The 25466-nt window shown below is 54.6% G+C and overlaps 4 protein-coding genes across 14 annotated transcripts; 3 read left to right on the top strand and 1 right to left on the bottom strand.

Annotated features, from left to right (window-relative positions):
• Positions 1-3183: 3183 nt before the first annotated feature.
• On the top strand, positions 3184-4972 carry GNG13 (G protein subunit gamma 13). Of its 2 annotated transcripts, XM_015876710.3 has the most exons (4): positions 3184-3289; positions 4001-4097; positions 4200-4318; positions 4475-4972. In XM_015876710.3, exons 3-4 carry the CDS (start codon positions 4221-4223, stop codon positions 4578-4580), a joined length of 204 nt encoding a protein of 67 aa, XP_015732196.1. In that variant the 5' UTR covers positions 3184-3289; positions 4001-4097; positions 4200-4220; the 3' UTR covers positions 4581-4972. The 2 variants fall into 2 exon arrangements, with proteins under 2 accessions (XP_015732196.1, XP_015732195.1); XM_015876709.3 differs by lacking the exon at positions 4001-4097.
• Positions 4965-14468, bottom strand: CHTF18 (chromosome transmission fidelity factor 18). Of its 4 annotated transcripts, none has more exons than XM_085513980.1 (22): positions 14339-14468; positions 14001-14168; positions 13767-13908; positions 13469-13658; positions 13301-13384; positions 13154-13206; positions 12859-12985; positions 12477-12689; positions 11820-11917; positions 11626-11749; positions 11064-11197; positions 10740-10833; positions 10566-10664; positions 9986-10116; positions 9598-9760; positions 9253-9477; positions 9013-9162; positions 8740-8870; positions 7335-7479; positions 6183-6290; positions 5443-5500; positions 4965-5269 (listed from the first exon to the last, which is right to left on the bottom strand). In XM_085513980.1, the coding sequence occupies exons 1-22, from the start codon at positions 14418-14420 to the stop codon at positions 5133-5135; spliced, it is 2856 nt and encodes a 951-aa protein (XP_085370106.1). In that variant the 5' UTR covers positions 14421-14468; the 3' UTR covers positions 4965-5132. The 4 variants fall into 4 exon arrangements, with proteins under 4 accessions (XP_085370106.1, XP_015732166.2, XP_085370105.1 ...); XM_015876680.3 differs by having other exon boundaries at positions 6183-6293; XM_085513979.1 differs by having other exon boundaries at positions 13469-13661.
• Positions 14469-14527: 59 nt separating this feature from the next.
• RPUSD1 (RNA pseudouridine synthase domain containing 1) lies at positions 14528-17936 on the top strand. 5 transcript variants are annotated; one of them, XM_085513992.1, is made up of 6 exons: positions 14528-14672; positions 14830-14940; positions 15022-15224; positions 15753-15855; positions 15925-16026; positions 16233-17936. In XM_085513992.1, exons 1-6 carry the CDS (start codon positions 14543-14545, stop codon positions 16631-16633), a joined length of 1050 nt encoding a protein of 349 aa, XP_085370118.1. In that variant the 5' UTR covers positions 14528-14542; the 3' UTR covers positions 16634-17936. The 5 variants fall into 5 exon arrangements, with proteins under 5 accessions (XP_085370118.1, XP_085370120.1, XP_032303621.2 ...); XM_085513994.1 differs by having other exon boundaries at positions 14588-14672; positions 14830-15021; positions 15101-15224; XM_032447730.2 differs by having other exon boundaries at positions 14588-15021; positions 15101-15224.
• Positions 17937-19406: 1470 nt separating this feature from the next.
• LOC107320636 (mesothelin-like protein) lies at positions 19407-25264 on the top strand. 3 transcript variants are annotated; one of them, XM_015876683.3, is made up of 13 exons: positions 19407-19492; positions 19780-19896; positions 20195-20226; positions 20529-20578; positions 20973-21122; positions 21191-21281; positions 21376-21732; positions 21831-21986; positions 22168-22301; positions 22518-22648; positions 22799-22893; positions 23178-24087; positions 24571-25264. In XM_015876683.3, exons 2-13 carry the CDS (start codon positions 19872-19874, stop codon positions 24651-24653), a joined length of 2214 nt encoding a protein of 737 aa, XP_015732169.2. In that variant the 5' UTR covers positions 19407-19492; positions 19780-19871; the 3' UTR covers positions 24654-25264. The 3 variants fall into 3 exon arrangements, with proteins under 3 accessions (XP_015732169.2, XP_015732168.2, XP_085370110.1); XM_015876682.3 differs by lacking the exon at positions 19407-19492 and having other exon boundaries at positions 19708-19896; XM_085513984.1 differs by lacking the exons at positions 19407-19492; positions 19780-19896; positions 20195-20226 and adding an exon at positions 20289-20312.
• Positions 25265-25466: the final 202 nt, after the last annotated feature.

Consider the following 25466-nt stretch of genomic DNA (forward strand, 5'->3'; position numbering starts at 1 on the left):
AAGTGCTTAGTTTTAGTGATACCTGTCCCTGCCTACTCAGCCTCACGCTTCATCAACCACAGCAGAAAACATCATCCTGGTTGTCCTGAGGCTACACCGAGTGTAACCCCAAAGGTAAATTGAAGGTTGGTCTTTTCTATTACTTTTTATTTCCCTGCTTTGCTCCAAGTATAACAGAGAAGATCAGAACTCATTAAAAATTGAAGGATGGAGTTCCGAGTAGAAAATGTGCATCTCCAACTTTCTAATCCAGATATTGTATTTAGCAAACAGAACTCTGCTGGTTTTTGCAAGGGTTTGCCAAACAGTAAATAGAACATTTGAGAGTGGGTGCATGTATTGACAGTCAAATGGAAGCTGAAAGTGAGATTCCAACAGTGTGCAATGGGAATGCTGTTGTCCAACACAGGAAGGTGAGGTGCATGTGATAAGCAGACTGAGTTAGAGTATGTGCTTCATTATGAGGGTTCTGAGATGCACAGCTAATGAATGAATTGCTTGTGGGGACTTTTTGGGGTTGATATAGATGGGAAAAGGCAACCTGTTGTGTGTCACAAAGCTCTTTCAGCTCTGTTTAAGGTGTGTTGGTGCTGCCCATCCATCCCAGTGTGGCTGAGATTGTCCTGCAGCTGTGTAGATACGAGCTGTGCCTCCATCCTTTCAAGTGCAAAATGAGGACCTGCCCCTCAGCCACGCAGGCACAGGTGGGTTTTTATAGGAAAGCTTCCCAGCATCAATATTGCCCTGTAGGCTGGGACAAAGCTGATACCATTTCTGCCAAGGACACTAATTAACCTGCTAAATGAGTTTGTCCCTTTGGAATGTGTGCTGGAGAACTGAGTTATCTAAAATGCCATTCCACAGAGAGCTTTAATTAGCAGCTGTGCATCCAGGGGTGGGTGAGGGCTGCAGGTTGGTGCTTTTGGGGTCTCTCACCCTACAATGCCGTTCTTCGTGTACTTTACTGTGTGTATCTCATACTATCAGCTGATGCTGCCCATATGTGCCCCCACAGCAGCCATAAGAGCAGGACTCAGCTCACTGCTGGGCCTGGCCCCAAGGAGCAGCTCTCCCAGCTGCCCACCACACCAAAAATACCACGTTTTAATAACCGGGCTGAGCAAAGCACAACCCAGGCTTGTTTCTGGCTGCCAGATTAACAGATGGCTACAATCATTAATATTGCAAAACTTTGGGAGTTCATAATTCTTTAATCTAAAAAGCCAGGCGGGGTAACTAATGCGGCCCTGCAATCTGCTGTGTGTGTCCCCCACAGCTACTGTAGGGGTTTTAATGCACGTGGCACTGCCCAAATTCTACCTAGAAGAGCAGTGGGGCTGCTTTATCCATGGGAGGGTATAAGGAACTTGAGACACCATTGCTTTGGCTCTGAAATTTGCTGTGCTGGGTCCTGGTAGCTCTGCCCGGCCCCAGTGCAGTCAGATGGCAGAAAATCCTCAGAAATCCAATCAGCCCCTCTTCAGTGTCGTTTTATTGCTAAAGCTCAGCCTTTCCCATAATTGTTTGGAGGCAGCGCTGGGAGATTACGATTGATGTCAACAGCCAGATAAGCCGTGGGGCAGCGTTGCGGCATTGCTGGCCTCGTTAATAGGTGGCTGATGTCCTATGGGAGCATGTTCCAAAAAGAAACCGACCCCAATGGGCCTTTGCAGTGAGTTCCTGACACAACCTGTGGTGTCATTGCCTCTCAGTGAGGTGCTGCCAGCTCAGCATCCCCTCCCCAGGCAGCCCCATTGATCCCTGGCTGCATCCCAGCCCCGTGGCTCTTCCCAGGCAGGCAGAGGGCTGCAGGAGCCCATTATGGGCAGGGCAGTGCCATTGATTGGGGTGGAAGGCGCCCGCAGAGATGGGATGGGGGCAGTGTCTGTAATGGGTCGGTGTCTGTATAGACTGAGACACAGGTTTGATAGAGACATATAAATATAGATATCAGCAAAGAGTAAAGTCTTTGTAGTGAGGATTATGCTGTAGCTAATGGTGTAATCTTTGATGGATGAGAAAATGCCTTTCTCTGATGATCAGCTCTTGACTTTGCTATGCCCATCAAGCCTGTGCAAAAGCATCTCTAACATATCATATATCTTCTATATGTTATGCTCTATTGTTTATTGATTATATTTAAAATGTATATTTTACACCTTAGCTATAACATGCATAGAAGTTATATGCATATAATATAAACACGTTGCATTATATCAGGGGTTTATTATATTATATTATGAGTTAGCCTTAATAATCTATTCTTTCAATGCTGCAATAGATTATCTATGTTATTATTGCATATATAAAGCTTTTATTTCACCTTTTCACCAAGGGCACCATGGAGGATTCACTCCCTGAGCTCCAACCCATAAGGGGACGCCTTGATGTGGCAATACCGGGTTTGACTTTTTGGGTTAGAATGGAGCAAACCCAGCATTGCTGGGGATAGGGGTTAGTGCTGTGACGGGGAGCAGCTCAGCTCAGTGCTTGGAGCACCATATGGCAAAGTGTTTGTGGAGCAGTGTAGAGGGCAAATAGCCCAGTGTAGGTACAACACACTGCCCATGTGGGGGGGCTGGGGCAAGGCTTGCCCCCTGTATCCTCACCACATATTTAGTTCCCAGCCACTCAACTTTTGAAGTTGTCTGTCTTCTGTAAGTATCCCATCCACCCTATGAATAGCTGCAGCTCTGCCTTGTTTTTCAACAAGGAAATAGGGGCAGCATATGGGGGAAAGGTGAGGGGTGGAGGGGGGCAGTGGGTGGGAGGGGGATCCTTCTGATGGCACACAGGAAAGCATGGGCAGGGACATGAGCACAGATGCAGGCAGGGATGTAGCAGGGACACAATCAGCTCGAGGCAGGGTTGTGATTGCAGGAAGGGCTGTGGCAGGGATGCAGACATGAGCAGCCCCTCCTGGGCTGTTGTTGTGTCCCACCACTTTTCTCCACGCGTCCCCAAGGGACCCAACCCGCCCCTCAGCCCCATTTCAGCATCACGGCCTCCGCAGCCCCGGTACCGACACGCTGCCTCTCCATCCCCGCGGTGCTCACGTTCCAGCGGAGCCAAATCCCCCGGGAGCTGCGGAGGGGGGAGGACGCTCTCATTATCCGGCTCTTGCCGTGTCGGAGGCAGCTGGACTGGCCGTGCATTAATAGATTACACAGAGGATTTGGGCTCGCTGACAGCAGCGAGGGCAGCGCTAGCAGGAGGCGAGGCCAGCCCGGCTTGCTGAGCCGCGGGGACAGACGCAGCCCCGCGCCCTCTGCTACCTCTTCCAGCCAAGGTAAGTGGAGGGCTGAGCCGTGGGACTGGGATGGATGAAGCAGGGATGGAGATGGAGAGGTGTGGGGAGGCCGGAGAGCAGGGATGCTGCTGGGCACTGGGTTCATCCTCCTCCTCCCGGCTGTGTCGAGTGTTTCTCCCAGGGATGCTCTGCGGAGACACGGAGCTGCTGAGCTGTGCCCTGCGCGGGGCTGAGCTGGGATGGGGGATGGATGAGGGATGAACGGAAGGTCGGCCTTGGTTTGGTCACCGCTGGGGGCTGCCGGAGGGTGGAGAGGGCACAGCTGGGGTCATGGCTGGGAATGGGCAGGAGGAGCTGTCCCCTTGTGCCATGCATCCCTGCAGTGCTGGAGTCACAGCAGTGCTCACAGCTCATGCTGTGCCTCAGAATCCTCATCCCACTCCACCGTGGGCCAGTGTCTCTGGGTGCTGCAGCAGGATGTTCAGTGTTCATACCCCCACCAGCCCTCCCCACATCCATAGGGCCACCATCTCTGGGTGATGCTCAGTGCCTCCAGGAGTGAGGCTGGGACTTGGGAATCCCGCTGCGTCCCCATCTATCAGCCTGGGGGCTGCAAGGCATCCCCACCACACACCTATGGGGTTCCATTGGTGAGGGCTGAACGTGGCCAAAATCCATCCTGGCCCTCATTCAGGGATGTGGCAGGAGGACAAAGTTCCCCCACCTGGACAGCCTGTTTGTTATTTGCAGTCAAATTGCAGGCAAATCCAGCGCAGAGCTCAGGGCAGGGTTTGTGTGAGCCCAAAGGCTCCGTGTGACACCGGGCACTTGTCCCTGTGCCATCAAGGTAAGCACAGCCCTCACCTCCAACCAAGGCACCAAAGGAGCTCTCGTGGCCGTGGGTTTACCATTGGTGAAATAGGGAACATGGGGATGCTCTGTTTTCCAGCCCCTACTAAACCTCAGCGCTATGGATGAATGGGACCTGCCTCAGTGGAAGAAGGAGGTGGAGAGCCTGAAGTACCAGCTGGCCTACAAGAGGGAGATGTCCTCCAAGACGATACCTGAGTGAGTGGGTGCACAGCGGTGTTTGCAGGGGCTGAGATGGGCAGAGCTCTCCCACACACCAGGCTGAGCTCTGCCACTTCAGTGTGAGGCAAAGCCATGGAGGGAAGGGGGTGGGTGGCCAAGGAAGGCTGCATGATTGCTGTGCTCTCTCTGCAGGTTCGTGAAGTGGATAGAGGATGGCATCCCTGAGGACCCCTTCTTGAACCCGGAGCTGATGAAGAACAACCCTTGGGTGGAGAAAGGGAAGTGCAGCATCCTCTGAGGGCAGGTGCTGCGCATTAACTCTGAATGTACACTTTTTTTATTAGCTAGCTTCCTAATATGACTAACTGAAACACCCGACCCTCATCTCGTCTTATTATTGTAGTAGTAGAAATGTTTGGTTGTATAGAGGGCAGCTGGGGGTGAATGCATTGGAGATGGCAGCCGAAAAGGGTCCCGAAGGAAGGCAGGGCTGCCCCTTGTTCTGCTCCTTCTGTACCCATGAGCAAGTGCTGAACTCGTAAAGGGAGACAACTTTTATACAACGTTCTCAGTGCTTTTCACTACTCTTTTTGTATACCGTAGGCTCGACGCTTTTTGCAGCACAACAGGCAGAATATGACAGCGAAGGGTTTATAATTGAAATAAACATGACATATTGCTCTGCTTTTATCAACTTTTTATACTTTATTTTTTTTAACAAAACTAGTACAAAAATATATATACACATCTCAACACTACCAGCACCATCCCTCAGCCCATGTGAGGGCCAGGAAGCCAGCAGTCAGCTTATCCTTCCCTTCTGTCACCCACTGGCTCAGTCTCCTGGCTGCTACAGCAGGTCCCTGATGTAGAGGTTCCTCCTCACTGCATTGGACACCCCCTCATTGAAGCGGAACCACACGTCGCTGCGCCCCACAGCTTTGCCCATTTGGTTCTCGATGGCATCTTGCTCTGAGGGCTGAGCTTCTGCAGGGCAGGGGGACATGTGAACGTGAGTACAAAGGCCTTTCCCATTGCACTCTCATGCTGCTGCACCCACCCCTCACACACAGTTCCTCCTGCTATATGGGGCTCCCCCCACTGTCCCCAGGGGAGGGGTGCTTGGTATAAGGGGCCACCCCATCCCCTCTGCCTCCTACCTGGGGCTGGAGCTGATTGCTGCCGTAGGATCGGCCGCCCAAAGAAGTCAGTCTCAGGCTGTAAAAAGCAGAATAGATGACAGTGAGAGCAGCCTTTCATGGCCTGGGTGCAGAGCATGCATGGAAACAGGCAAAGAGAAATGACCAAGGTAGAGCTCAGCTGCAAGAGCCTCTCCTTGCCCACAGTGAGCCCTCAGTGTTCCTTGATCCATCCAAAATCCCATGGTGGGAGAAAGGCAGGGAGCAGAACCTGCATGCAAATCCTGCAGGAAGGTTTTGGTACAATGCAAACGACATTCAAAAATCAGAAGGTAAAGATAAAATGCAATGGGGCAGTGGCACAGAGCTTGGCTCCAGCAAAGCAATCTGCAACCTTCAAAGGGGTTGAGGGCATTGAAGGCACCCCAACTCCTCCTGGCTCTGCAGACATGGGCTGCACCAGGTGCCCACAGCTCCCTGCAGGACACCAGTGTCCCCAGGCATAGGACAGCTGCAGAGCACTCGTGGTGACAGCCCCCCTGCTGATGGGTAAAGGCCACTCCACCCTCGCTAACACTAAGTTCTCTCCGCAAGAAGTGTCCAACTGTCAGCTATTTTATAGCACTTCTATTAACAGAAACTAGGGAAAAAAAGCCCCACACCAACAGCAATAGAGAGAGCACATCTCCAGTAGGAAACAGCACGAGTTGGTAGGGAAGGAGGTGGGCCAGGATTGACCTGGGGGTGTCACAGCCTCTCACCTTGTCCTGCACCGCTGTCCTCCTCATGATGTGCTCCAGGCGCTGCTGGTGGTTGTGGGGCACTGCTGGTCCTCCAGCTCCTGTCTCCACATCCCCCATCTCTGCTGGCTCCTGCAGGAAGAAGAGCTCTGAACACAACCCCTGGGGTACCCAGGAAAGGGGAAAGCCCTCAGAATTGTGTGCATGTGTGATGGAGGGGGGGGGGGGGGGGATTATTATCCTACTGCACATAAATACCTGCTTGTTCCCACCTGTGAAACATAGGATTTCATGGTTTTGTTACAAATCAATGCTTTTTAGTGTGTGCTACAGACAAAAAGCCCACCATGGGTCTATTACTTGCCATCTATTTGGTTGACAGTACTTCAAGGAGCCAGGAAGGATCTGTTATCAGGCTCAAGGTAGCACCTGGGGCATCATGCATGGGGACCATGCATTGGCACTATGTAAACAAGAAACCCCATGAGAGGGTTCTGTGCCATGGATGTCCCCAGAGAAACTGCAAGAAGGGTCTCCCAGAGACCAATTACCCCCTGACTCCAAGCAGAGCAGGCAGAGCCACGTGGTTTGAGTTGGAAAGAACCTCTAAATACCACCTGGTTACACTCCCTGCACTGAACAGGGACATCCACAGCACCATCAGGTGCTCAGATCCCAGGCAACCCAGGGAAGGTGTGTACAAGCAGAAGTGAAATCTCCACCTTGTCACAGCACCAGTTCAGAAAGGTGAAGGTTTCTGAGCTTTAACTGACAGAATGGTCTTTTTGTCCTGCTTCTGGGTTAGCTGTGCTGCCCTGCAAGCCCCAAGCAGACACAAGGGGGAAGGGAGGAGGAATGAAGGGACTGGGGAGTTAATCCTGGATTTCCATGTGCACAAAGCTTGCAGCTGCACCTCTGCTGCCACCCGCAGGCAGAGGCACTGTGTAAGCCCACATGCCTTCCAGCTGTGATTGCCCCCAGGCTCCTCTAAGGGGGCCTCTGCTGCTTTTGATGGACCTCATCCACTCAGCAGGTCCTATGGCTGGACTCAATGATTCCAGAGGACTTTTCTAACCTTAACAATCCTATCTATGATCCCACTGCCTGCCTACACCCCAGGCCAGGACCTGCAGGTGTGTACCCCCCAGCAGCCCACCCCCTTCCCCTCCCCACCTCGTTGATGTTCCGTGCCTGCAGCACTGCCTCAGTCCTCCGCATCTTCTCCATCTCAATCTCATGGGCAATGAGCTGCTTGGCCTGGTAGGTGAGCTGCTTGCGGGCCGGCAGGTCAGGGAACCTGCACACATCCTCCACATTCCTGCAGCAAGGAGGAGAGAACATCAGTCCCTGGTGAGCAGAGAATCCACACTGAGCACAAACACACAGATCAAGCTCAGCAGGACTTGCTGCCCCATCCCTCTGCAGAGGGGTTTAACACAGCAAGATGTTACTTCCAGCCCTGTCCTCTCCCTGCCCCAGCATGGGGGAGATGCCTGTTTCCCCATCGCTGCCCTCTCCAGGTCAGCACAGTTAACATCAGTGTGCAAAGACACCCAGCAAACAGCACAGGATGAGCTGCGCTGCCCCACAGCTCAATGACAATCCCGAGGAGATTATGTGCTTTCCAGCTCCATTTTAGTGCAGGAACTGCAAATCACACAGTGCTCTGTGCTGAGCAGATTGCCACGGGAAAGCCAAAGTCACAGCACTGCAGCTCAGGCTCCGGCAGCAGCACAACCCTTCCCATGAGCTGCAGTCTCTGCTGAGCAGAGCGGTGCCAGCAGCTGGCTTTGCACTTGTGGAAGCTCAGAGCAAATAGAAGGTGTTGCTGCTAGAACAGCTCTGCTCAACAAGAGACACTAAGAAAGGACTTAAGGATGTCACAAGAACACGGGGCAGACACTGACATATATAGGGTAGGGCTGTGCAGCGTAGGGTGGGCAGCACAGGGAGGCCCCACCCCAGCTGTCCAGTGGAAAAAAAAAACCTAAAGCACTGCTCTGTAATTAGATACAGCTGCTTGATTTAACAGAGGCTAATTTTTGTAATTAACTTTGTAGCAGGAAGACATTAGCATTGCTCCCAGCTCCGGTTGGGTCTGTGTTATGTCACCAAAGACCCAGGAGTGTGTACAGCTCTGTAGGTCCAGCACAGCAGAGTTGAGCAGAGTAATGACGTGCTATGAACACACCAAGTCAGCAAATAAACCCCAAGGCTGCCACTCGTGTTCTCAACCCCCTGCAGCTCCCACCCCATGGACACCCAGCAGCAGGGCCAGCACCCACAGCACATCCAGCACCCTGCACACCCTATCCTTGCTAGGTGAGCACACAAGTGCTCCTGGCCTGGAATACATCTGAGTTCCTTGCTGTCAGCCCCTCCACTGTCCTTTCTCCCAACCTGATTAACAGCAGCACAGCCCTGCCTTGGCACCAGCCTGTCACTGACCCAGGGGACACACCATACCAGAAGCAGCCCTGGGGGCATAGGGCTTTTCCTTTTAAAAAGAAATAAGCCCGAATCCACCATCAAGGTTATTGATGGGCCCTAATACCCTCTCCCAGCCCTTAGGACTCACGGGTCAAGTTTGTAGACATACTGGCCCTCAGGCAGGCGCTCCTGGTGGTAGGTGAGGTTATAGGCCAGCATGGTGCTGATGAGAGCTGCCAGCTGCTGCTTCTCCTTCAGGCTGTAGAGCTGTGTGTTCACCTGTGGGGAGCAAGGCCAAGGGGGAAGAAGGGAGGAGAAGGGTGAGAGCACAACTCATCCTGAGCAGCATCCCAGCATGGCACAGCACAGGGACAAAACCCAGGGTGAGAGCCACTCACTGAGAGCACAGGGGAACACTCACCGGCCGCAGCTTGGGTGCAATGATGTCCAGCAGCAGGCACAGCACCTCCAGAACAAGGGACTGCTGCCCAGCACGGCTGCGGGCACTGGGTGTGATCCCTGACACCATGGACACCACAAGGTTCTGCATGTGGTTCAGCTTGGCCAGGGCCTGCAGTGGGGGATGGAAGAGATGGGATGGCACAGCCACATCGCCAGGAGGAATTAAATACCACCAGCACTGTGTGTTCCCAGTACTCACCTCATGGTGGCTGCTGGGGTAAGAGAGCCGGGGGATTCTGGTGGCTGCAAAGAGCAGGTGGAACGCCACGGGCAGGAAGGGCAGGTAGCGCATCAGCTGGAAGCTCTGCCCATGCAGAACAGCCCTGCTCAGCATGTCAGAGAAGCACAGCCACTCCAGGGCCAGGCACACCGAGTTGAAAGTGGAGTCCCTCAGCTTCATATTCAGGAAATTCTCATAGAGCCCCTGCAAGCAGCCACACAGTGGGATGAGGGATGGATCGATATCCTGCTAAACTCAGCCCCAGCACCTCATATCCCATCCTCAATCAGCAGGGGCAATAACTTGTACACCCAGCTTTCCAACCTGAGCAAGTTTCTCCTGCTCCCCTGAGGAGCTGGCGAGATGCAGGACACGGTGGAAGCGGTGAGAAGAGGCAGTGAGAGCAGTCCTCACCCCGAGGTGTGACACCTCATCCTCATCTGCCATCAGATGGTTGGGGAGTGAGGGATCCATCCCTATGCAGTGCCTGTGGAGAGCAGGAGGGACAGGGTGAGCACAGGCTGCCCATAGCTGTGGCTGTCCCATCCCCAGGGGTGCCCAAGGCCAGGCTGGATGCAGCCCTGGGCAGCCTGAGCTGGTACGGGGCAGTTGGCCATTAAGATTGGAAAAGCCCTTTAAGATGACCAAGTCTGACCACCAACCCACATCCCTCAGTGCCACATATCCACAGTTCTTGAGCACCTCCTCTTACCTCTGAATTCGTGGGAGCTGGAAGATCTCCTGCCAGATGGAGAAGAGTCCCTTGTTCTGGTCCTTCAGGCCAATCTTCATCGTCTGCACCATCCGCACATCCAACTCCTTCTGGCCTCGGCCGTGCAGGAACTGCAACACAAGACACAAAGAATACAACCATAGAACCACTGAGGTTGGGGAAGAGCCCTGAGATCCCCAAGTCCAATAACAACCCAACACACCCACTGACCACATCTCTCTGTGCCACATCTCCCACAGTTCTGGAGTTCCTGCAGGAACAGTGATCCCACCCTCTCCCTGGGCAGCAGAGCCAGTGCCCAATCACTCTTTTAGAAAAGAAATGTTTCCCAGTATCCAATCTGGACCTCCCCCAGCACTAAAGCCATTCCCTCTTCTCCTATTGCTGTTACCTGTGAAAAGAGGCCAACCTCCTCTTGCTACAACCTCCTTTTGGGTTGTCATAGAGAGCCATAAGGTCTCCCCTGACCCCCTCTTCTCCAGATTGAGCCATCCCAGGTCCTTCAGTCACTCCCTATAAGACTTATGCTGCCTCCCCCAGCCCCTGGCACTACACATACCTGCAGGGTGTTGATGCATGAGCGGATGTCATTCTCTGTCTTCTCACACAATGCCAGCAGCGCTCCTGTGTCTGCCTTCATGCCCTGCTGCTGGGCGATCTGTAGGAGAGGGGAACTGAGCACTGCTCCTGACCATGCAGCCATGCAGGAAGCGGTGCTGGGGCTGCTCCATACCTCCCCAAGGCGCTGAGCCAGCCGGGATGGGGCTGTCCTGGGGAAGCTGAGCAGGAATGCCTGCTGCCGCAGCGGTCGGAGCGCAGGGACATACCTGGCACAGGGACAGAGGGAGGTGAGGGGCTGGTACTGCTGCCCAGAGCTGGGGGTGCCCCATCCCTGGAGGTTCCCAAGGCCATAGATGGGCTCTGAGCAGCCTGAGCTGAGGCTGGGGGAGAAGAAGAGCCATTCTATGGCTCTCTATGATGCTTACAGTTCCTCCCAGCCCAATCACCCCATGATTCTACAGCCCCAGAGCCACCCTTAGGGCAGCGTGACACCCACTGGTCATTGCAGATACAGATGATGGGCCGCAGCAGCAGACCACCCTCTCGCCTTCTCCGTCGCCCTCCACTTGCTGCTGCCTCACCCTCAGGCTCCTTGCTGTTGATGATGTTCAGCAGCACAGTGATGGAGGCCTTGGAAGAGATGGAGGGACAGAAGAAGTGAGTGTTTACTGTTTAGAGTAATAATTAAGCAAATGGTGGCCAGATGCAAGCTTGAAAAGTGGGCCCATGTGAACCTAATGAGGTTCTACACAGCCAAGCACAGGTTGCTGCACTTAGGTAAGGGCAGTCCCAGAAAAAGAACTCAGAGTGAGCAGCCCTGCAGGGCAGGACTTGGGAGTTCAGTGGATGAGAAGCCAACCATGAGCCTGTGCCCTGGGCTGCATTAACAGAGGAGGCACAGGCTGCCCAATGCTGTGGGTACCACAGCCCACAGATGGACCCAGGGCAGCCTGAGCTGGTGGGGGGCACTCAGCCCATGGCAGAGGGGCTGGCAGGCTTTGAGATCCCTTCCAACCCAACCCAGTTTTGTGATTCAAAGACATAAGGTGAGGCCTCACAGTGGGAGCGCCATCAATCTCATCGATGATCAGACAGTTGGGTTTCTCCTCAGCACCCAGCACCGACTTCATCTGGGTGGCAGCTTCAATGCGTGTCTTAAAGGTCTCCGGGCTGCGATCATCACTGCGGGACACCAACTCAGCTTAGTGCCACCCCAGTGTGGCCACCCTCACAGGGCTGTGCTGGCACTCACCTGGCATTCATCTCCACCACATTGTACCCCGCGTGCTGTGCAATGACATGTGCCAGTGTTGTCTTCCCAAGGCCGGGTGGGCCACACAGCAGGGCCACCTGCAGGGAGAAGGGATGTGGGGAGGCACAGAGCAACCACAATGCCAGGGGGACAGCTCTGCCTTCAGCCCTGGTTGTGCTTGCAGAGTGGCAAAGACTTCAGCTACAGCAAAACAGAACAAGCCCAAACGCAGCAGCCACAGATACAGACATGAAGGAAAAGCACTGTTTACCTTTGGAAGGCCTCAGGTAGGCAGGGATCTCCAGCAAGAGATGCCCTCACCTCCACTACCAACCCTTAAATGAGGCTTTAGAAGAGGGTGGATCCTGGTTCCACCCCTTCCAGTCACTCAAGTGCACTGCATACACCTGAGCTCCCCTGGGTTGGCCCTGCCTTCCCACCATGTGTTCAATCAGTGCTTCAGGCCATGACTTAGCACACATGGTTAACATATTACTCAAATGAAATAAAAGATTAAACAAAAAACAATAATAAAACGCAGCAGGGTTCTCATCTCTAAATGAGAGATATGGAAGAGAAAGGACAGACACTGCTCCTCTCCAGTGCCGGGGTCTGGGGGATGCTACGTGGATGTGCTCTGCACCCTGTGCTGCTCACCTTGTATTTGGGTCTCTTGTGCTGGTCCAGCTCAGCCTCCAGGATCTCCTCTGTGAGCTGAGCTTTTGTTTTCCACTTGTTCTGCTGCTCCTTGGGCTGCTTGAATGGGGGGTGAGCCACAGCACCAGGATTTGGCTTCTTCACAGGCTTCTCCTTACCAAACACCACCGTGTCCCAGAGCTTCAGCCACTTTAGCAGGCAACGGTTTGTGTACTGAGCAGCAAACAAGAAGAAGAGCCATCACCAATGAACCCCACAAACATCCAGCCAAGGGCTGAGGAAGTTCTTTCTCTTCCATGGCAAAGCAACCCAACCACCCACAGCATTAAGCAAGTTATAAAGCAATACATCCACCCAGACCCCGCTGACCCTGGCAGCTCACATCATCGCTGAGCAGCTCAATATAGCGCCGGGGAGCAAATTTGTCCACCCAGAGGCAATGGAGAGTTGGCTCCTCCTCGCCCATGTCCCCAGGCTGCTCTGTGGCCTCATCACGAGTCTCTGAGACGCTAAAAGGAGTGAACACATGCCATGTGACAGAAGGAGGCAGAGCTGGGAGCTCACCCCATGCCTCCAGGGCTAAGAATGCTGCAGGCAGATATGAATCCCACATCCAGACCCACTGCAGCATCTCACAACTGAGACCGTGGTGAGGACAGGAGCTGCCCAGACCTCACCTGTTTATTATCTCCGCCAACTGCTGTGATGCTTCCATAGCTCTCCTCCGGTGCTGGGGTACAAACAGGGTGAGAGGGGTCAGGGGTGCCCCACCAACCCGTGATGATGGGTGAGTGGGGCCGGGGGCTGTCAGGAAGGTGCGGTACCTCCTCATACACTTGTTCCTTCAGGTAGGAGAAGGGAACCCCCAGCAGATGGAGTGGCCGGTTCCAGCCCACAGAATCACGGAGCTGTGAGGAACAGAGGACACGCTGATGTTCAGCACATGACCTGTGCACCATCAGAGCTCCTGAACTGCATGGAGGTCCCCTTACCTCCATCCCTATCTGGGAGGGATCGTCCTTCACTGCCATGAAGACCCTGGTGCCCTCACTGGATGTCACATTGATGTAGTCCCCCAGGACAGGCGGGCGCTTGAGGACACGCTTTGGGTTCTCGGTGGGCGGTGAGCTCTGCAGAGGTCCCAGACCACTCACCTCCAGCTCTGGGCTGGGAAATGCCAGGCTACTAAAGCAGAGGGAGAGAGAAGGAGCAATCAAACCCCATCCATGGAGATCCCGCAGCATCGGTGGGCAGATATAAAGCTCAGCGACACAAAGAGCCACGGCCAACCTGGCAGCAAGGGGACCACGGGGTGATGCTGAGCCAGGCACAAGAGTGACAGCATCCTGGAGGACATCTGGGCCCAGCTCATCATCCCCACCAAAGTTCAGCTTCTTCACAGCCTCCAGTCGCTGCCGCTTTGGCTTTGGAGCTGCACGAGACACAGAGGTGGAAGAAAGATGAGACACAGCACGGATCAAAGCCCAGAGCAGGCTGGGATGCAGCAGGGAGCTAAAACCTTACTGAGGATCGCAGGGGACTCTGCAGGAGGTGAATGCGGTGGGGACGCGTGCAGGGCACACTCCTGGCTCCTCTTCCTGCCGTTGGGACCCACAGCCGGGCCGGCCTCATCCTGCAGCTGCTTCCTGCTGCGGAACTGGGAGACTGTGGGGCCGGGAGGGGACGGGTAATCTGGAATGGAGTGCGGGGTGGTAGAGAGACATTAGACACTTAGAGACACGGGTGGGCTTCCCCGAGCCGCCTCCTCTCCCAGCCCGCCCCGTGGCTCCCCCCAGCAGCCGTGCATGACTCCAGTCCCGGCTGCCCCCAGCAGCTCCGAGCAGCCCCGTCCCCCCGCGCACCTTCCATCTCTGCCAGCACCTCCAGCTCGTCGGCGAACCGCTCATGGAAATCATCCTCCATCATCTCCCCGGGGCTCCCCATGGGCCGCGCCGCGCACAGGAGCCACCCCAAGAGCCCGAGCTTCCGCCCGCCGCGCCGATCGAAACGGACAAAACTGATTGGCTGCGGGGCGCGGCTCAGCTAGCTGCGTGCTCTCTGATTGGATGCGAAGAGAAGGTCAGCAAGCGGTGGGCGCACTGATTGGCTGCGGGGCGATCCGCGGCTGGCGCCGAGGTGACGCGTTGAGGTCGCTCCGCTCCGCCCGGCGGGGCCGGGATCGGGGCAGCGCCGCAGGTGGGAGCGGAGCGGGGCCGGGGGCTGCGGGATGCGGGATGCGGGGGGATGAGCGGGGCCGCAGGAGCGAGCGATGCGGGGGAGCCATGCGCGGTCAGACCCGACCCGCCCGGCCCCGGGCCCGGCCCCGACCCGAGCCCCGCCGCTGTCCCCGCAGGGCGCTCGCCATGGAGCCGGGCACCATCGACAACCTGTGCATCCTGTACCAGAGCCCCGACTTCATCGTGGTCAACAAACACTGGGACATCCGCATCGACAGCAAGATGTGGTACGAGACGCTGACCCTGCAGAGCCAGCTGAAGCACCGCTTCCCCGAGCTGGCTGACCCCGACACGTATTACGGTTTCAGGTGAGCCCCCAGCCCCGGGCGGGGTCTTGTATCGGTGGTCGAACCGCCGCGATGTTCCCGCACGTCCCTTCTGCTCCAGGTTCTGCCACCAGCTCGATTTCTCCACCAGCGGGGCCCTCTGCGTAGCGCTCAACAAAGCGGCAGCGGGAAGCGCCTACAAGTGCTTCAAGGACCGCCTGGTGACCAAAGCGTACCTGGCCCTGGTGAGCTCAGTGCTACCTCTATAGGCTGAGCGGGTGGAAGGGATGGAGCAGTTTTAGGGTGTATTGGTGGGTGGCAGCTGGAAAGCCAGCCATAACCTGGGCTGCACCCAGCACAGCATGGCCAGCAGGGTGAGTGAGGGATCCTGCCCCTCTGCTGTGTCCAGATGTGGAGCATTCAGTACAGGAGAGACATGGAGCTGTTGGAACACAGCTGAGGAATGGCACAGGGTGCACAGAGAGGTGGCACTTCCCCATCCCTGCAGACACCCACGGTCAGGCTGGATGGGGCTCTGAGCACTGATGGAGCTGTGGGTGTCCCTGCTCAGTGCAGGCAGTGGGACCACACGGCCTTTAGAGGTCCCTTCCAACTCAAACCATTCTATGGTGCTGTGATTCCAGCAGCTCCAGCTTATGGATGCCTCTCTTTGCTAACCTGCGGCTCAGCCTCTCCTTTCTCATCCCTGCACTGAGCAGCAGGTAATGGGCCTGGACTTGCTCCACAATCCAGTTTGTCTCCTGTCCCTATAGGTGAGGGGCCACGTTGACCAGACCCGAATGACGATCCGCTATGCCATCGGAAAGAACACAGTGGAGGGCATGACCCACATGATGTGCATCGAGGGGACAGAGGGTGAGCAGGACACACACCCTCCTTGAACCCAGGGATCTGGGCAGGGCTGACCCCTGGATTTCGTTGCAGGCTGTGAAAACCCCAAGCCGTGCCAGTCGGAGCTGATCGTGCTTGAGCACGGGTCCTACAGTGGAGATCCTGTGACCAAAGTACTGCTGCAGCCGCTGACAGGTGGGGCTCTGGGGGGGCTCACGTGGTGCATGTGTCTGTAGTGCAGGGTGGGAGCTCTGCTTGCAGCCCAGGGGTGGCTGACTGAAGCTGAGCTCATGGACCTGAGTTCTCCAACTGGAGGGACACCAATTATGGGCCACCATGGGGATGCCAAGGGGATGATTTGGTGACACCCTGTAGCCCCAGTTCCTTCTTCCCTCCCCCAGGGCGCACCCATCAGCTGCGGGTTCACTGCAGTGCCATCGGCCACCCCATCGTGGGGGACTTTACGTACAGCCACAAGAAGGACAGCGGTCCATACCGCATGATGCTGCACGCCTACTACCTGCGCATCCCCACCAGCAAGGAGCTCATCGAGGTCTGTGCACCCGACCCCTTCGTCACAGCTATGGATGGCAACTGGGTACCACAGCGCGTTGTGCATCACCTGGACGAGACCATCCAGGAGCTGAAGGACAAGGCAGTGCAGAAGGGGGACGTGGGGCAAAGCCAGCAAGCTGTGCCAGGGCACAAAGGAGAGGAAGCACTGAGCAAAGCCAAGAGCCTGGAGCTGGAGGAGCAGCGTGTGCAGTGTGAGCAGTGGTTGGCTGAGTGGGCCCTGGAGTGAGCACCGGCCATGACCATGCATTCCCAACCCTTTGCTCCATAGTCGTCTGATGGGTTCTGGCAGCCAACCCCCAGAGCCCAGCACCAACTCCACATCCACACTTTCCATAGGTTGTGGTTTCCTTCCCCTCTGGGTCTGGGATTAGGCAGATTTTAGCAGCAATTAGGATTGGTATCTTTTCTTACCATGCCCATCACCCAGCTGGCCACCAGCTGCCCCTTTCCTAATTGTGTGCCACAGCAGCAGTCCGTGTGCCACGCACCAGCTTAGAGTGACCCTGGAGCTTTGCTACCCTGCACTGGCGCAGCGTGGATGGATGCACCCACAGTCCCACAGTGCTCAGTGTGCCCTCTGTGTGCTCCGTGTCCACTGCTCCACCCCACTACAGTCTCCGGTGCAGGAGGTGGGATGTCCCTTGTACCTCCTTGCTTATTGCCCATGAGCTGGGACTACGGCACGGCCTCACCACCCACCTATGTGTTTTTAAAGGTTTGTTGAAGATGAACGAGTTGATACGAAGAGATTTTAAAGCTTTTATTTTTCAGATTTCTATGGAACGAATCTCGTCTTTTAGCAGTTCTGATGGTCCCAGAGATGCATGTATTTTCAGTACCTGCCTTGTATTAAAGCAGCCAGCATCCCCCTGCTTTTTCTAATAGATTCTCCTTTCTACTAGCACTCCCTTTTTTTCCTGGCTGTGGAGGCAGCTCCTGCTGAGATGGATTGGAGGACAGACAGGGGGTGGTGGGGGCTCTGGGGATCAGCAGGGCTGGCTCCTCCCCACCAGAGCCTATCCCCACCTCCAGGTGTGCCCAGGGAGGGCAGTGAGCTGCAGGCACTCCCGAAGCTGTAAATTAACAACAGCTTGCCAAAGAATTCATGTCAGGGACGTGCCCGGAAGGGCCAAAAGTTTACGGGTGACATTTGCTGCATCAGAGCTGGGTTGTGCCCAGCCGTGCAGGAACATCCCCATGCCAGTGGTGGCTGCAGCCACGCTATGGGGACGCTGTGCCATGGGGATGGTCATAGTCAGAGTATGGTGCCCCGCAATCCCGCACTGTGTTGCACTTTGATATGGCAGGAGCCAGCCCTGAAGCTATTGCCCAGTGGGCAGCGCTGCCCACATCACCTCCATGCGACGTTCACTGCGTTTTGTGTAGATCCACTTTGTGCACGTGAAGCATAGGGGGGTCACGTTTGGGTATATGTGTGTTTTGTGGTCTTCTGTAGCCCTGGTAACAACCCTTATTTATTGTGTATTTGTGGGCATTGCCACAGTATAAACCATCTCCTGATGCTCTTCCCCTGTGGTTCTTTCTTCACTGTGCTGCACCAGACCACCCTCAGCTACTTTAGGGCCAATGTGGTGCTATGTATTAGGGCTGGTAGGAATGAGCCCGGACCGGCCCAGCGGGACAGCCCCACACTCCAACCCAGCCAACCCAACCTGTTGTGTCATCATCACAACAATCCTTTTCCAGCTGAAACCCCACAACTGAAACCAGCAGGGTCATCCGCCCCACAGCCATCCCACTCAGTGACCTATGCTGGTAGTGAGGAGGGTTTGTGGGGCAGATGGCACAGTCCAGCCCTTTCCCAAACCTCGGTCACCTCTCACCTGCCCCATGCTGTGTCCCCATAGGGTTCATGGTCCTCTCTTGCGCAATTCTGCCCTGGGGACATTTTCCATCCCCATGACCCCGGTACCACCCCGTTCATATTTCCTTTGGCAACGGCATTGGTTGAGCCCCCAGGTCCCTGAGGTCATGGGGTGGGGGATGGTTGGGGCTTCAGGTGACACCCACTGTGTCCCCTCTGTGCTCACACCTTCAGGGGGTTCAGCCCCTCTCCTTCCTTGACAGCACTGCACCAAAGCTGCACCTCGGTGTCAGCCAGAGGGCAGTGACAGCGCCAGCGGCTGGGACTGTTCCAAAACAAAGCAGCAGAGGTGGAGGGAACAGTTCCTCCAAATTCCTGCAGAGTTCAGAGCTCTCGGATGAGGGACGAGAACAGGCAGGAGCAATGCAGCCCTGCACTGTGGCTGTAGGGACAAGCACCATTTCTTAATGTCATTTTAACACCATTGCTGAGGTTGGAACGGCTGGAAAAACAAAGAACAAAGGATTTGTGTGCATCCTTCAGGCTGTGAGGTTTCAGGGTTACACAGCAGATGCCCAGGAGCATCCCCATCTCACTGCCCACCAACATGAAAGGACCCCCAGAAAACACCAGGGGCCACCTCCAGGTATGGCCCTGAGGCAGTTTTGGGGCTGGGTTGTGAGCTCTGAGTAGGATACCCATGGCTCCCACCCCTCAGTGGCACCCCAAAACAAGGGTAAGGGGCTGGCAGAGCTCCCACATTGCTGTCCCCCAGCTCTCTTCTGCCAGGGCTCAGCATAAGGCACATAGCGTGCATTGGGTTCCCAGCATCGTCACCACCCTCCAGGTTTGCACTGCATCCCCTTGGCCTCACTTCCTTATTTTTAAAGCCTTTTTCTCCCAGTACGTGCTGGATGGCATCATGACAGGTGCTCACAGAACCATAAGTAAGGAAACAGATTGCCCATGAGATGCACTCCCAGGTAACTCAAAGGGCTCTCACTGTACGGGGGGGGGCACTTTGTCTCCACGAGGAGCCCAGGAGCTGCAGAACCAGCAGCTGTCATTCTCTGGTCTCTAAAATGATCCTATACATTGAAAGAGAAAAAAAAAAAATAAAAGAGAAGCTTGACAAAACAGAGTTGAGAAACTGCTTCCGTCACACCCCATCCTGCAGCCCCATCCCCACCCCACATAGATAAGGGCTGCGCCGCTCCTCTCCCTCTGCTCATACCCGGCTGTGGGCAGCTGCAGGTGCAGGTAGGTGACAAAGCTCTGGGTGGAGGGTGGCCAAGACTGGATGGGATGGTGGGATGGGATGGGATTTGCAGTGACCCCAATTGTTCTGTATGGTGCTGATGTGGGTTCCGGAGCAGGGATTTATTTTCTAGGAGGGTTTATAGTTGGAGGGGTTGGGGTGTAGGGGGTTGACCCCTGGTGGGACTGCTCACCGTTCTATTGGTGTTCATCTGAAGGGTTCCAGTGCCGAAAGAATAGAGCTCACATTGTCAATGGGCATGAAGTGAAGCCTGTCCTCTGCTCTGCAGGACTCAGCGCCCTGTGTGGGCAGCACCAGCCTCAGCTCCAGCCCCAGCAGCTCACGGAGGCACTCAGCACCAGGACCCCCGGCACAAGCAGAATGGTGTGGGCAGCCCCTGCCCCACGTGAGTCCCTTTGCCCCCAGCCCCGTTCCCAGCCCACAGCTGGCACTGTGCTGGGAATGGGCACATGCATTTCTCCCAGCTCAGGGGTATCACTGCTCTCCCTCTAAGCTCATCCCTGCAGTGCCCAGGTTGGGCTGCAGAGTAGTTAAGGGCTCTGCTCTCTGCATTCGCCAGCATTTACCAAACTTTATTCATTTGACAAAGAAAACTTCCTCAGGCTTAAAGCTGGAGCTGCTCCAGCACAGCCCCTGTGTGCACACTGCTGACCTTTTCACAATGCCATCTTATTTTCTTGCAGGATTTCCTGTTGCCCTCATGCAAGCAGCATCGGTGAGTCACAGTGCATTGATAAATGGCTCCAAACCAACAGGGCTTTAAGCAGAGCTTGGGGCTGATGTCCACCTGCCCTCCTCCAGGTGCATGTTAGGAACAGTTTCATCTCTAAAAGAGCAGCCAGACACCAGCACTCCTGCCCTGGGAAGTGGTGGGGTCACCATCCCTGGAGGTGCTCAAGAGATGTGGCACTGAGGGATGTGGGTTGGTGGGCATGATGGGATGAGTTGGGGTTGGGCTTAGGATGCAAGAGGTCTTTTCCAACCTGAATGATTCTGTGATTCCATGTTTCCCCCCAGGCCGCTCTCCTCCTCAGTGCCGTCCTCGCTGCCATGGAGCCACATGCTGAGTGAGTGTCGACCCCAGCACAGGGTGCAGAGGTGGTGTTTGCTTTGGGCGTTGTGTTTCTTCCCATGTGCATCATGATCCCTGTGACAGGCACTGGGCAGGGGAAGATTTAGAGCCTAGTGCATCCAGTTCTGGTGCCAGGTTGGGTTTCAGCCTTATCCTCTTTTGTTGTAGCACAAACAAAACAAAAATTCTCTTTTTATGGGGCTGGCACAGATACAACAGGGGATTCCCCTGAGTCAAAATCTGGGCTCCGCTGGCTTTTGTCTTACTCCAAGCCCAAGACATTTCCACTGCAGATGGAGCATTGCCTCTTCCCTAAGGCACACTCTGCCTGCGTTCTGCCATGCTTCCTTTGTCACCAATCTCTTTGTCATCCATCTCCCTTGTCACAGCCTTGGGGTGCTGGTGTGCACCATGGAGCCAGGCACCATCACTGCTTCGCACCCCAGAATCCTGGAGCACCTGAAGCTCTGCCCCATGCTGACGGGTGCCCAGCGGGATGCTGTCAATGCTGTGCTCCTCGGGGGCAGCACAGTGTATGGGTAAGGATCTCAGTTGTGGGCAGGAGGGGAGGTGTTCCTTCCAGGATGCTGAGCTGTGCTATTTGCAGACATCCTTCAGGCTGGGATTTGGAGACTCTGCAACGTTTGGGGCCACTCGCACTGACTTTGAACCAGACCACACTGAGCTTGGTGGATAAGGTGAGCCAACCCTAAATGGCCTATATGTCGGGCCAGCCCACAGACATGGGACCCAGCACCCCGAGGACTCAGCACCCTCTGCCTTCCCTGGCAGGCAGTGCGGGAGGCATTCGCCAGGAGCATCGCAGCCACCTACAGCACCCAGGGATGGGTGCAGAGGGAGCAGACCCTGGCCCTGCTGACAGCCATCGCAGCAGCATCTCACCCCCGGCTGAAGCGGAATGCAGACCATGAGATGCCAGCCTCAAATGCACCCTCCACACCTGCAGGCTGCACACGGGAGCCCATTACCTCCCATGTGCTCTCTGACAGCCTGCTCGCTGATTATGACAGCCCTGAACAGTTCTACCACTGCCTGAGCGACAGTGTTCTACAAACAGACCTGGAGCGTGTGCTGGAGCTGCCACTCACCACGGAGTATCTCTGGGTAATGAAAAAAAGGCTGCAGGAGGTAAGGGGTGAACTACATGGGACATGGAAGCCACCTCTTATTTTAATATAGACAACATGAGCATCCTTGCCTTCCCCATCCCTCTTTGCTGAGTGCAGGTGTACCCCATGGGGATCCCAGAAGACCAGCTCCAGAAGCTGAGGCGGCTGTCCCGCCTCTATAGTCCGCAGGAGATCAGCCAGTGGCAGGTGACCACAGCGGACACACTCTGCGCCCTGCTCAACCCCTCAGATGGCAAATGGAACAGCACCCAGGTACCTGAGGGGCACAGGGACAGATGCTGGAGAGCCCAAGCTGGAGTTACTCCACGCTCATGTCCATGCCCAGCTCCTGTGGGAGCTCACCCACACATCTCCTGGGGCTCAAGGCACAGGGGTTTTGCCAAATACATTTTCCTCCTCTCTAAGCACACAATGCATGTATCATGTTTTCCAGAAGCAGCAGCTGATCACAAGGTTCCTGGAGCTGGGAGGCAACCTAACGGGACCCTCGCTTCAGCTAATTGGTGGGACTTTCCTGTGTAACCTGAATGAGGAGCAGATTGAGAAAATACCTCCAGAAGCAATTGGGTAATACAGTCTATAGAGATGTCCATCCATCCTGCAAGATGCTTGGGGTCATGGGGAGAAAGCAGGGGGTGGCAGGTCCACCTGGCTCTGCAATGGCCATGTCCCACTCTGAGCCACCAGTGCCAGGGGTGGGGGATAAGTCACGCATCCATTTGACCATTGGAAGGGCTTTGGGTGGCACCCTCTGCTCTGACCCTCGAACCTCCCTTCCCTCAGGAGTGCTGGAAAACTGAACATTTCCTCCTGCTCTCAAAGCAAAAAGGATCAATTCTACAGCAAAGCCAAGCAGGCCTTTGCCAGCCAGGCTGGCACCAAGATGTATTACGTCCAGATGCGGCCATACCTGGGTAGGTGCTTCAGCTTTCACTTTCTGTAGAGGTGTCTTCCTTGGCTGGAAGGCTGACCATAGTTAAGACCCATCCAACAGTCACCAAAGCCCCCCTCTCAGTGTTGTAAGCGTTTGCATGAGCTCAGGTTCCCTGGGTGCTTTCTTCAAGGTGGAGCTCCAGCAGAAGACCTGAAGGACTTGGCTGAAATTGGCGTTGACATGGACATTGACACCTTTCTTGCCCTAAATCCCAATGAACTGCAGGTATGTTCCCTGCTGCGCTGTGTGCTGGTGTTATTCCCATGGCAGGGGAGTTGGAACTAGGTGATCTTTGTGGTCTCTTGCAACCCAAGCCATTCTAGCACTCTAAGTTGAGGGTTGAGTTGTGGGTTCAAGGCTTCAAGTGCCATCAGATCACCAAATCTCTACTTCTAACCTTTAAAAAATTTCTTCTGTAAGTTATTACTAGCTCTGCATTCCCTTTAGAAAAGTATTTCCAGGCAGTGCCAGCTCTGGGGCTGATCAAAGCTGTCGTATGTGTATTGCAGAAACTCAGTGTTCTGGATGTCAAAAATTTGCTGGGGACAAACCTCCAACAACTGAAGGAAGCTGAGAATGAGACTGCTGTGATGTGCTGGGTCAAGAAACAATTCCAACAAGAACTGGACCAAATCCTGGGAATCGGCCTGCAAGGGGGGATAGAGGAGCCCCCCACCACTATCCCCACAACCACCCCTCCCCCATTCACTACTGCTACCATCCCTATAACCACCAGCAGCCCCAAGACCCCTACCCCAAATGCTGCAAGCCCAGCCTTCCCACACACCACCCAGCCCAGCTCTGCTGTCACCACCATCACCTCCACCACAGCCTCTAGCTCCATCACCCCATGCTCCACCCACCAGCCCACCACCTCCAAGTCCCCTGCTGCCACCCTCCTCACCACCATCCTCACTGCTGTCAGCCCCAATGCCACCTCTCCCAGCTCTGCTCCATCCCCAGCTGTCACACACAGTGCCACCACCACCAGCACTGATGTTCCCAATCCCACAGGCACCATCCACAGCACTGGGACTCCACTGGTGTCCCCAGCACCAGGAGGTACCACCGGCCCAGCTCCTGCCCCCTGTAACAACACCACCCCGAGCTCCCCCTGTACCCTTGTCCCAAAGCCCACCTCTGTGCCCACTGCCACCACTACCACCACAGCCACAGAAATGAGCCCCCTCTCCCACAAGCCCACCATCCCACTTCCCAACACCACTGCCTCCACCCAAAGTACCAGCTCCTCGACGATCAAGACTACAACAATCATTTGCAAGACTGGCACCCCTCCAGCATCCCTCAGCCCCTCTTCCACCACTTCAAGCACAGAGATCACCAAGAAAGCACCAGTAGATGCACCAGAGACACCAAAACCCCCACCTGGTGGATACATCAATCTGAAGCCTGAGCCTGGTAAGTTTTATGTGTTGGGAACTGGGAAAGGCTTAGGAGCAAACATGGGGTCAAAAGTCTTCACCAATAAGCAGCAGCTGATCTGCCTTTTTCCTGGCCAGATTCAATACTGTTTTTCTCAAGGCAAGGACTTAAGAGTTCCATATTTCAGCTGCACATAGTGCTTTTGAATAGGCATTGCTGAGAAAGCCCTAGAGTCTGAAATCCTATATCCCATCAGAGCTATACCCATACCTTTACTGACTCAGGTTTACTTCTGCACTAGCAGAAACAAGAGCAGTCTCAGTTCTCCTGACTGTGATACAAGGTGATTTTTGTAGGTGCAGATCAGTGCCTGAAGGTGCAGGGTCTGGCCAATGTCACACACACAGACTGCCCCCCATCCCTCCAGGGTATCCAAACCCCAAAGCAACTCTCCTGCCCCAGCTGCACATGTGCTGTTTGTACAGATAACTCAATCCTTTCTCATCTTTCTCCATCCAGGATCAGGATCCAGGGTGTCCTCATGCTTACTCCACATATTGACCATAGCCTTGGGAATATCACTGCTGCAAGGGCTACACTGACACTGCACCTCCAGCACTGCACTGCCTGAATCCTTCCTCCCACATTCATCATCCTGCAAAACGATGCTGGCAAATTCTGGGCTGAAAAGCAGAAACTCAGGGAAGGAGAAGAGTTTGTCCTTTTGATTCCAGCAAGGAAAGCTCATTTTGTTTTGAATCTGGAAAATGAAATGAGGACAGATGATTTGCCATCCCAAAGCAGCCCAGCAGGTACTTCACTAGCTATACACAGCTCTATACAATTCTCAGTTAATACTGGCTGATCCAGCACTACTTCAATGCTGACAGTGGGCACAGTTCTGCCAGCTTTATTTACACTGAGTGTTATTTTGCTTCTAAGCAGTCCTACAGTTAAAAAGCAGTGGGAAAACTCAGGGACTCAAAGTGCTGGCCACTGCAAGAGAGGTGGAACACGGCCCAGAAATGCAGCCTGAAAACTCAGCCAGAAATCCACTAACCTGCATTTAATTTGCTTCACAAACTTAACAGAATTGTCATCAACATTTGTTCAAACTACGCTAAGCCTAGTCAGGAAGACAAATGTAAGGTAGTTTATCTTGATTACTGTTGCAGTTATATATAATAAAATAATCGACTATTTTTTTTCCTAATCAAGCATGTTCTTGGATATGTTTAAGTGCTTTGGAGTTTTTCTGACTAACAGATCCTGACAGATTCCCCTTCCTTTGCCCTGCCTTCCTTCCATCTTCTTCTCACATTGAGGCTTTTTTATGGACAGAAATCCACAACAAACAACAAAAAAATGTTGGAAATCCTATACAAAACTCTTATACTGTTCCCATGAGGAAGCTG

Source organism: Coturnix japonica, chromosome 13, assembly GCF_054131305.1.
Source record: "Coturnix japonica strain WE chromosome 13, WE-NBRP24, whole genome shotgun sequence".
Taxonomy (NCBI): Eukaryota; Metazoa; Chordata; class Aves; order Galliformes; family Phasianidae; genus Coturnix; species Coturnix japonica.